Source organism: Antechinus flavipes, chromosome 4 (genome assembly GCF_016432865.1).
Source record: "Antechinus flavipes isolate AdamAnt ecotype Samford, QLD, Australia chromosome 4, AdamAnt_v2, whole genome shotgun sequence".
Taxonomy (NCBI): Eukaryota; Metazoa; Chordata; class Mammalia; order Dasyuromorphia; family Dasyuridae; genus Antechinus; species Antechinus flavipes.
The window spans coordinates 178,047,950-178,060,284 of NC_067401.1; the positions used below are offsets into that span (position 1 = coordinate 178,047,950).

General features: G+C 36.4%; 1 protein-coding gene across 1 annotated transcript; it reads right to left on the bottom strand.

Annotated features, from left to right (window-relative positions):
• Nucleotides 1-333: 333 nt before the first annotated feature.
• On the bottom strand, nucleotides 334-10,525 carry LOC127560759 (zinc finger protein 24-like). The gene is given in 5 exon segments (XM_051995605.1): nucleotides 334-2,875; nucleotides 2,877-3,394; nucleotides 4,651-4,798; nucleotides 6,352-6,859; nucleotides 10,157-10,525. Coding segments are annotated over 4 exon segments (1,122 nt in total). The 5' UTR covers nucleotides 6,769-6,859; nucleotides 10,157-10,525; the 3' UTR covers nucleotides 334-2,836.
• Nucleotides 10,526-12,335: the final 1,810 nt, after the last annotated feature.

Sequence of the window (12,335 nt, forward strand, 5' to 3'; positions counted from 1 at the left end):
ATGCTATTATGCAGTTTGTTATATATTGTAAGAGCAATACCAAAAGATTATGAATCTAGGAAAGAGTCTTTGTATTCTAAGTTAAGGGAAGATTAATTAATTCCTTTCAGACATTCAGGACTGATTTGTGCTTAGATACCTAGATTTAATTGCTTGCCTGGGTTCTTCTGAAAGCATAGTCCCATTTAAGAAAGTCTCTGCAAGTCCTTATACACCTTGCAATTTAAGGTGTGGATGACAGTTCATTTCCTTTACAATCTTTCTTAAATCTGCAATCTTACCTACTAGTTCCAAACTTGTTCTTTCATGTCAATAGTAAGGAAAAATGCAAGATTTATTTATTTCAGGGAGAGTTCATTGCTTTATTACACATCACTTTGTCTCTTTCAGCAGCTATAAGAATGAATCCCAAGCAAAAGACCCCTTTATAGCTTCAAATACATAATATCAATACATATTTGTACAGTTAAATCTATAAAGTACATTTCTTAAAATTAATCACTAACAATATATCGATCATTAACAAGCTCCTTTTTTGCATCCACTTCTTCACCTGCCGGCCTTTATTTACCACTATTTTAAACTGGCCTATGATAATCCCATTTTTCTTTGAAGGCACTCCAAACATTATATATAGAAATTATTTTTAGATTAAATGATTAAAAATCATAAGGTCAATATTAAAGGTCACTATAAGCATGTCTTTTTCCCCTTCTCTTTCTCACAGCCTTATTTTGCTATGAGGTTTTACACCAAGCAATGAACCTGGGATACAGAGCCATGAAGTACAGTCCACTGATTAACAACATGTATATATTACAATGACCCTATGGACATGTTAAGAAACCTGAAAACACTGAAAATTAGTTTTGTGAAATTTCACAAATATTTTAGACATGAACAAATCAGGCATTTTATTTCAAAACAGAACATGTGATCAATTAAACATAAAGGTGTAACTTTTAAGTGTACCTGTTATTTGAACAGCAGGTATTAAAACAACATCTTTTAAAAATCTTAAAACTTGCAATGGAGAGCACCTTCAACTTGGAAAGGAAGAATGCTATAATAAGGAATGCTCTTTAACCAAAATCCCTAGATTTTTGGTGGTGACATTAGCTCTAAGGGATCAGCTTACTCAGTAATAATTACATCCTGGGGAAAAAATAGTGAATAACTCCCCTACTTTCTCAAGACACTGATTTACAGTAAAAAAAACAAAAAAACAGTTTATTATTCATGGTGTTGGTACTAAGATATGATCACAAAGAGGAACTTGCACAGTGCTTTATACATAATTACTACTCACTACTTCTTTTTTAGTTTCAGTGGTTCTCATCCATCGTGATATTTTGGATACATTGACAGCTGGAACTGTTCAGTGAACTTCTTGCCTTCCACATTAGAACATAAATTTCTTGAAAGTAGGAATTAGTTATCTGTATGCCCAGTGATTAGCACAGGGCTAGGCACATAATAGGTACTTAATAATTATCAACTATATAGTGCTAGAGACATGCCAATAAGTCTACTTTTCCAAATATCTTTTTTCTAGACTCCAGGATGACATGGGTTGATACCATCATCCTGTTTACATGTGTTATTATAACATATTCTCAAAATATTCTAAAATTTCCCATTTTACACATATATTTTGACTATTTCCAGACATCTATAAACTGTCTATAAATTAGACAGCTTTGGATTTTTTTTTAAAGTTAGATAATTGTATTCATGGATACATGGAGTCTTATTTACCATCATTCAATCCTTATTCAGTACAAGAGTTTATTCCTTTCTTGACTTAAGTGCCATATCTGCTTTTCAATGTTTGACTCTGATCCACATCATGTTCCTAACCCAGTAAATTCTAATGGGTCCTTATTATCTCCAGGATCAAATGTATAATCCTATGTTTGGCACATCAAAGGGCAACCCACTCTCATTTCCCTCACATTTCCCTTCTTCTTACACCTTACTCCCTGCTAGAGCCTTGTCAATCCTGTGACACTGGACTTGTCCCCCATGCCTGGAATGCTTTCTCCCTCACCTTTGTTTACTGGCTTCCTTCAAGTACCACTAAAAGTGCATTTTGTCCAGGAAACCTTTCTCAATCCTTCCAAATACAAGTGCCTCCCACCTTTTAATTATTTCTTTTATCCTGTATATAACTTACTTAAGTTATATATATAACTATTTACTTGTTGTTTCCCTCATTAGACTGTGAACTCCTTGACAGCAGATATAGTCTTTTGATTCTTTTCCTACGCCCAGTCTTTAGCAAAGTGCCTAGTACAAAGCACTTGATATTAACATTTTTTTGTTCTAGATTTTAAGGTCTTTCTCTTTCTTTTAAGCTACCCATCAAATTCCTAGAGTCTGATTTGCAAACAAGATTTTAATAAAAGAAGACATAATTTAAGAGTCAGAAATGGTACATTTGGGATTTGGTCTTTACAGTCTTGATGTTGCATTTTTGCTAGGACGCAAAATCTGTCTTTGAAGGTATCCATATTCTCATTTCATTTTCACAATTCACAAGCAATTTACTCGTCTAACATGGAAGGAAGCTTTGAAATGGGACAGGCAATGGAGATATGTTTACAAACAAGAAATTTAGGAATAACTATCAAAAATAAGGTTAAGATTCTGAAAGTCTATATAAAGGTGTGATAACATAGAGATAGGTAAAGTAGAAACAGTGATTAAAGATCTCCCTCATTTTTCACAGGAACTATTCTGATGTTAAAAGGAAACTATTTAGTCTACTAAAACTAAACTGATTTCTCCCCTTTCCCCATTATACTATCTTTTCTGATGAAAAAGATCCAAGCTCTCAAAGAAAACTTTTACATTCATGACATTGATAGGATTTTTTCTTCACTATGTCTTCGCTGATGCCTAAAAAGATTTGAGCTTTGACTATAAGCTTTCCCACACTCACTACATTCATAAGGTTTTTCCCCAGTATGGATTCTCTGATGATTAATAAGCCCAGAATTCTGACTGAAAGCTTTCCCACATTCATGACATTTATATGGCTTTTCTCCAGTGTGGATTCTCTGATGTTGAATAAGGATTGAACTCCGGCTGAAGGCTTTCCCACACTCATCACATTCATAGGGTTTCTCCCCACTGTGGATTCTCTGGTGTAGAATAAGTGCTGAGCTCTGGCTAAAGAGCTTACCACATTCATCACATTTATGTTGTTTTTTACGAGAGGGATTTCCCTGCTTTCTTTCAAATCTGCCTTCACGCTGACAGATTTCTCCATATTTGAAAATCTGAGCAACATCTATATTAAGCGTGCCAGAAATATCATCCTGTGGTTCTATACCTGAAGAAATCTCCTGATCTGGAAGGGACTCCCCATTCTCAGTCTGAGTATCACCATCTGAAACAATAGAAAATACAAATGTTACTTATTCCCTGTGTTTTGAGAAAGGAACCTATTGGAGACAGAAGAGTATAAAATTTAAAAAAAAACATGTTAATGTTAAGATTCATATAGTCCTGTAAAATGTTGTAATGATAAGAGTGAATGTGAAAGAAGAGGTAAAACAAAATTGCCATTAATCAGAAGTGAGAAAATATTAAGAGAATAATGAGGTAATCAAAGAAGCAACCTGGTGGGCAGCAAAAAAAAAAAGTTTGTCATAGTGACTAGAAAAGCAGTCAAGGCTCTTATTAAATGAAGAGATCAAGTTAGAAAAAGCAATCAGTAAAGAGAGGGTGAGAAGATCAAGAGGGATGGAAGACTTTGGAAAATATGGATAAAAGAATATGGTTAAAGAAGTAACAATCCAGGAATAATGAAATTTTTATTTTTTTATTTGAATTCTGAGCTATACTAGTTGGCAGAAATTGAAAGGAACTGCTGGAGAGGAAAATAAAAATATAACTAGCCTATTTAAGAAAGTAAAAATATAGTGAGAGTTCAATGTTACTGGACATGTTTAAACATGAAATCATGTTTCAGGTTATTTGGAAGAAATATATCTTCAAAGGCCTTTTCTTATACTGTTTTGATATTCCTTCATTTTAAGGGAATAAGAATTCAAGCATGAGATGAATGGTGATCAATTAGAGCTTATTTCTGAAATGTAAATGAAAAGTTATAAGGCAGGGAGGGAGGTAAAGAGAAGAGGGACACAGTAATCTCATGTAAACAAATCACTAAGACTTAAAATAAAATACAGAATGTGATTGAATATTAGCATGAAGGGCAATACACAGGATAATAGCATAATAATGACAACCATAAAGAGACAAGCTTGTAATATACATTAAAAATAAATCAAATTAATTACTTTAATAACATTCAGAATAGATCTTGGTAATTTGAAAAACTGCTCTTCCTGAATAAAAAAAAATATCAAGGAAGAGATTACAAGGGAAAAAATGATTAATGCACTTTACATGAAGGAATAAAAATTCCTAGAAGCTCATCATAATCTGATAACAATTAGTTATCCTAAAAGATTATACTAGGAGGCACACCATATATCCCTGGAGGCAGTTTTCTTGCCTAAAAAGAGGCATTTTCTAATGAAAGATAAACAAGCAAGAAAAGTTTTCTAGGACACTACTGACAAAAGTACCAATATTTTGTGCTATATATTCTAAACCAGGTAGAAGTCAACTCCTTACCACTGTGTCTTAGAGAGTGGAATTCCCAGGCTTCCCACTTAAGCTCAGTCTCCACAGGCAGGGGCTGTACATTGGATGATTTCTCGGCCATTTCGTGAGGTTCCATCTCCTCTATAAGGTCTTGCTGTGCTCGACCACTGAATGAGACCTAGAATCAATGTAATTATTGGGGAGGATAGTGGGGTGAAAGAGAATCACAGGTAGAATTGGAAATAAAGCAGAAAGAAAAGAACATACATACCAGGAAAAATCAACAGGGCAAAAATAGTCTCATTCTATCACCTAGAAATGGTTCAGATAACAGGAAAAAATTGATACACATTGGTACCTCTAATTCCAAACTGGTTAAATGGAGATTGAAACTCAGTTATCTTATATAACTGTTTCATATATGCCCCCAAACAAGTCCAAAGGTTTATACCCATACTCTCGATCAATAAACATTTAATAAGCTAATAGTAGCTTATTATATTCCAGGGACTATGCTAAAAACTGGGGATACAAAAAGAGGTAAAAGACCATTCCTGTCCTCAAAGACCTTACAATTTAATGGGAAAGACAGCATGCAAACAAACGTTTCTACTGCTATAGAATAAACAGGAAATAATTAACAGAGGAGAGGCATTAAGAAGGGTTAGGGAAGTTAGAAGGTAGGATTTTAATTAAGATTTTAAAAAATCCAGGGAGGTCAGTAGCCATAGAAGATAATAGACAGCATTCCAGGAATGCGGGACAAGCAGAGAAAATGCCCAGACATATTGTCTTGTGTGGAACAGCCAGGAGGCCAGTGTTACTGGGCTGAAAATTATGTGTAGAAGAGTAAGATGAAAAAAAAAAAAATGGAAAGATTGGGGGGGAAGTGAGCCAATGCTGAATTATGAAAGTCTGAATACCAAGTAGAATTTTTGCATTTGCTCCTGACATCAATAGAAAGAAAGCTCCTGCAATTTACGGAGTAGGGGTGTGTTTTGGGGTGTGACATGACAGTACTTCAAGTACTTCAAAAAAATCACTTTAGGGATTAAAGGGAGAATGTACTGGAGTGGGGAGATAGATACTTGAAGCAATATGTAAAAATAATCTATGCATGAGACAATGGAAGCTTGTACTGAGGTGATGACAATGTAAGAGGAGAAAAAGGGGCATATAGAAGAGATGTTGCAAAGGTGAAATCAACAAGCCTCGGCAACAGATAGGACATGGTAAGAGATAGGGAAGAATCCAAGATGACTCCCAGGCTGTGAGCCCTCAGGCTAGAAAGATGATATTGTTCTGCACCGTAACGAGGAAGGTGGGAGGCAAGAGGCCAGGAGCCAGGGTTTAACGGTAAGATGAATAATATGACATCTATTTTGGATATATTAAGTTTGAGATTTCTACCGTACATGCAATTAAAGATGTCTTTAGGGCAGCTGGAAATGCAGAGCAATTAGGGCAAGGACAGGTAGATTTAAAAACCATCAACAGAGAGAGGATAATTAAACCCATGAAAAATTGAGGAGATCACCAAGTAAAGCAATATAAAAGAGAAGAGAACCAAGGATAGAACTCTGAGGGACAATTATGGTTAAAGGGTGTGATTTGGAGGAAGATCTGGCAAACAAGGGAAAAGAAAGAGCAATTGGGTAAAAGGAAAATCAGGAAAGAATGGTATTCTGAAAACTGAGAAAGAAAAGAGTATTAAACTCTCCCCCTTCCTACCTGATGTCCTGGTTCATCAAGCTCTCTCTCCAAATCTTCTAAAATGGTCACTGCCTCTTCTCCATTTTCTGGATGATGCTCTCGAACCCAGGTCTGGAGTTCCTTGGGCAAGATAGTCAAGAACTGCTCCAGGACCAGTAGCTCCAGGATCTGCTCCTTTGTGTGCCTCTCTGGTCTAAGCCAGAGACGGCAAAGCTGACGGAGCTGGCTCAGGGCTTCACGGGGCCCTGGTGAATCCTGATACCCAAATTGCCTGAATTGCTGGCGAAAGATTTCTAGACCATGGCAGCTGTTCCAGTGGACACCAGATCCTTGTCCATAGATGCGGTCCTCTTCTATCTTCACTCTCAAAATACTCTCTTTTTCAGTTAGAGTGGGAGAAATCAATATGGAATCTTCACTCAATTCTGCAGACATTCTGAATTAGAATATCTTGAAGGAAACTTACTTCAGCTATGAGTCCAGTCTTAGTTACCTTTAGCTTTTCTTCAAAGCTACTCCTGGAGTACTGGACCAAAAAAAAAAAAAAAAAATCAAGAATAACAAATGACTAACCCTAAAAGCTTAAACATACATATGATAAAGACTAGTCAGAACCTAGTCATTCAGCAAGGATATTGCTTTTCTATGAGATGGAAAAATAAGATTGAACAAAGAAATATTGGTATTTATTCTTTATAAAAACCACAACTTTATAAAACGAAAGGAAAATTTGGTCATGAGTACCAAAATATTCTAAAATAGGTTTTTGGTTTTGATTTTTTTTTTTAACCTATATACAGAAAAGGGAAAAGGTATTTGTACTCCTTTCCTCACAGATGTGTTGTGACAAACTAAAATGGAATGAGGATTCCTATGGTAACTACTATGTACCTGGCACAATGCTTGGTTTCTTACAATTTCAAATGATTTAATTGATTAGTATTATCTCCATTTTACAGTTGAAGAAACTTAAAATGAGAGTTTAAAAGGCAATTCTGAGATACCACTACACACCTCTCAGATTGGCTAGGATGACAGGAAAAGATAATGCTGAATGTTGGAGAGAATGTGGGAAAACTGGAACACTGATACATTGTTGGTGGAATTGTGAATATATCCAGCCATTCTGGAGAGCAATTTTGAACTATGCTCAAAAACTTATGAAACTGTGCATACCCTTTGATCCAACAGTGTTACTACTGGGCTTATATCCCAAAGAGAAGGGAAAGGGACCTGTATGTGCAAAAATGTTTGTGGCAGCCCTCTTTGTAGTGGCTAGAAACTGGAAACTGAGTGGATGTCCATCAACTGGAGAATGGCTGAATAAATTGTGGTATATGCATGTTATGGAATATTATTATTTTGTAAGAAATAACCAGCAGGATGATTTCAGAAAGGCCTAGAGAGACTTACATGAACTGATGCTGAGTGAAATAAGCAGGACCAGGAGATCATTATATATTTCAACAACAATACTATATGATGATCTATTCTGATGAATATGGCTCTCTTCAACAATGAAATGAACCAAATCAGTTCCATTTGTTCAATAATGAATAGAACCAGCTATACCCAGTGAAAGAATCCTGGGAAATGAGTGTGAACCACTACATTGCACTTCCAATCCCTCTTTTTTTGTCTGCTTGCATTTTCGATTTCCTTCACAGGTTAATTGTACAGTATCTCAAAGTCTGATTCTTCTTGTGCAGCAAAATAACTGTATGGATATGTATATATATGTTGCATTTAACATATACTTTAACATATTTTACATGTATTAGTCTACCTGCCATCTGGGGAAGGAAGTGGGAGGAAAGAGGGGAAAAATTGGAACAAAAGGTTTTGCAATTATCACTGCTGAAAAATTACCCATGCATATATCTTTTAAATAAAAAGCTATTTTAAAAAAAACAAGAGTTGTCCAGGATCACAAAGTTAATAAGTGTCTGAGGCTGGATTTGAACTCAGGTCTTACTAATTCCAGGCCCAGTGCTCTATCCACTGTGCCACTGCCTCTAAAATTATAAAGAGTCTCTGTAAATTATAAAGAGCAACTTAACGCAATATGAGAAATTACCACAAATTCATAGTCATGGAAATGACTGCGAAAACAGCAAGTAAAATATCAGCTAATATGAAAAAGCGTGAAACAAAAATATGAAGGAAACCTTCAATGTATGGATCAGATATGGGAAACAGCTATCTATATGCTAAATTGTGGATAATGTAGTCATTGATCTCCAGAAAGCAGTTTTTAAGAATCTAAATTAGTTCCCCTAATTCTGTCTTCAAATAATAATTTTCTATATATATATGTGTGTGTGTGTGTGTGTGTGTGTGTGTGTGTGTATGTATATATATATATATATAGCCTATAATCATTAAGCATGATGAAATAGATGGTAGAATAAAATGCTGTGACAGCATCTGCTTAATCTTATGTGGGTCTTTATTAGGATTTTTGGTTGTGGGTAGTCAGCACGGTAATTTTTTTTCTCCAGTGACAGAAAAATTTTACTTATTTTATTTTCTTTCTATCTTTACCTTAAACCTTCTGCATTTCCTTCAATATTTATTTAAAAAATTGAACATGACTCAAGTCTACTCATTAACTATAATCAAGGTTTCATTATTCCTTTTCAAAAAGCTCATAATGCACTAAACAGGAGAAAGGGACTCCAATTAACCATAGGAGTCAGAGATAAGCCCTTATTAGCAAAAAAGTCTAGTAGTCTTTCATTCCTAATCCCAAGGTTTTTGTTTTTAGAAACTTCTCTTCCTTACTCCACAGATTTATTCAGTTGCCAAATATTTCTTTTTCTACCTAACATCTCAACCTGTCATCCCCCTCTTGTACTCACACGCGGACCACTCTAGTTCAGGCCCACATCACTTACATTCACTATTGAAATAATCTCCCATTTTCTCTCTGGTCTTAATCCTCTCCACTCTAATCAATTCACCCCAAAGCTATTAGAATGTTTCTTTTTTTCCTAAAGCACAAGTGTGATTAGCTAACTCTTACTCAACAAACTCTATTGGTTCTTTAAAAAGTTAGGATTAAATTCAAACAAATATCACATACAAAGGATTTAGACATTTTAAACCCTTCACTATCTTTTCCCAACATTCCTTTCCAAATTCATTTTCCCCCACATTCTTGCAACCCAGCCAGACTGACCTTGCTGGTCTTCACATAGGCCATTCCAACTCCCCATCTTCTTGACTTTGCACAGGCTGCATCCTATGCCTGGAATGCACTCCCTCCTCATCTGTCTCTAAATCTCGTTTCCTTCAAAACAACTCACGCAGCACTTTCTGCACAGAACTTCTCCTGAGATGCTAGCATTCTCTTCAAAATTACCTTGTCTTAATTTTGTATATCCTTAATTGCATTAACTTCATCTCCCTCGACAGAATATAAATTCCTTAAAAGAATGTATGCTTTATTATTTAGTTGATGTATTCCCGGGGCTTAGCCCGGTGCCGGGCACTTAGTATGTATTTTTAAAAAATGTTTGTTCATTTATTGGCCTGAAAGAGCAGGGCTTAATAGAAAACTCCTTGAGGAAATGCTCCTTTCTCTCTCTCTTCTTTATTGCTCATCTGCTGAGAAATTTTCCTCCTCTGGTTCCCTAAGGAGGGAGTGAGTACAGTGAGAAGTACTGGACACGGACTGAGCAGGCCTATGCTCTAAACACAACTTTTCTGTTTGGGCTGCGGGGTCCAGAGCCTCAAAGGAGCCCCAGGCCTATGCAAGAGAGCCACCGAGGCGACGTGCGGGGGATTCTGAGCTTTTTCACTCCCGCAACCCAGCACTCACCTACTTCCAAGAAGAACCCTTCGCAGACTTCCGCACACACCCAGCCCGGACTACTCTTCCCAGAAGCCCCCGCACAAGGCCCCTACTTTGCACAGACAGGAACCTCCCTCAGAATACTCAACTCTCAATGGCTCCACAGCTGGGAGAGAAGATGGGATTAAAACGTCAGCATAGAGTTGCCATGGAGAAAGACAAGTCCTTGCTCACTCCTCTCTCCCCTTCCCAATCCTTTCTCGCAAATCTCTGGCTGGGGTGCAACAGTTTCTCCCCTTGCAACCCTCTGGACACAGGGAGGAAGCCTCCTGGCCCCTTGGTCTCCGTAGCTCTACTTCTAGTTACTTGACTCCTAGCTTCCCCACAAAACTCCGTGTTCTCACCTCCAGTCTTGGAAGGTGGTTGCTCGCCTTTTCGTGGATGTCGTAAAAGGATGTTAGAAAAACGTTCTCCCAGAAGCCTCCGGTCGGAGCTGCTTCCGGTTCTCGGATCCTGCTGGGGCTAGGAGGGAAATGAATGACTCAAGCAGTTGCCATAGAGATGAGGGAGTGGGGAATCTTAGAAGCATGTGACCATAGATTTAGAATTGAAAAGGGCAATAGGCAGCTATACTTATCGTGTCTCACTACACTTCTGCAATCACTTGCCAAATCCTGCTTTTCTACCTTCACAGTATCTCTAGCATCTGACACCTTTTCACTACGCAGAAAGCCTCTAAGGTCACCACCCTAGTCCAATTCCCCATTATCTGTTGCCTGAACTTTTTTCATAGTCTCCCTGTCTCAAGTCTTTTCCTTTCTCGATAAAGGGAGTTTTCCTTAAAATAGTAAGCAGTATCTATCTCAGCAAGTATTATTTGTAATGGAGAGAAGCTGGATGCATGCCCAATAAGATCAGAGGTGAAACAAAGATAGATGTCCATTATTGCCACTATTATTCAATATTGTACTAGAAATGTTGGCTTTAGCAATAAGAAAATTAAAAAAAAAAAGAATTAAAGGCATTAGAATAGGCACTGAAGAGATAAAACTATCACTCTTTGCAGATGATATGATGATATACTTAGAGAATCCTAGAAAATCATCCAAAAACCTACTGGAAACAATTCACAGCTTTAACAAAGTTACAAGATATAAAATAAATCCACACAAGTCATCAGCATTTCTAGATACTACTGACAAAGCCCAGTAGCAAGGAATAGAAAAGTAAAAGTGGTGATCAATGACTATAGTAATCTAATATTTGATAAACCCTCAAACTCCAGCTTCTAGGAATAAGAATTCATTTTTTCATAAAAATTGCTGGGAAAACTAGAAAATAATGTCAGAAATTTGACATAGACCTACATCTCACTCCACATATTAAAATAAGGTCAAAATGGGTACAGGATTTGGGTGTAAAGGGCAATACCATAAGCAAATTAGGAGAGCAAGGGATAATTTACCTAATAGATCTTTGGAGAAAAGAGGAATTTGACCAAAGAAGAATTAGAGAACATTATGAAATGCAAAATAGACAACTTTGATTACATTAAATTAAAAAGGTTTCAAACAAACAAAATCAATACAAACAAAATTAAAAGGGAAGTATGGAGCTGAAGGGAAAAAAATTTTTACACCCAGTGTTTCTGATAAAGATCTCATTCTATATATCTCATACGTATGTCAAATTTATGAGAATACAAGTCATTCCCCAATTGATAAATAATCAAGGGATATATATTGTTTTCAGATGATGAAATTAGCCATTTATAGTCATTTGAAAAGTGCTCAAAATCACTATTGATTAGAGAAATGCAAATTAAAACAATTCTGAGGTACCACCTCATACCTATCAGATTGGCTAAAATGACAGGAAAAGATGATAAATGTTGGAGAGGATGTGGAAAAACTGGAACACTAATGCATTGTTGGTGGAGTTGTGAAATGATACTACCATTCTGGAAAGCAATTTGGAACTATGCCTAAGGGGCTATCAAATTGTACAAACTCTTTGATCCAGCAGTGATGTTACTGGGTCTGTATCCCAAGAAAATCATAAAGGAGGGGAAAGGACCCACATGTGCAAAAATGGTTGTAGCAGCTCTTTTTGTGATAGCAAAGAATTGGAAAATGAGATGTCCATCAATTGGGGAATCGCTGAATAACTCAAGTTATTATTTGATATTATATATCAAAGTAATGGA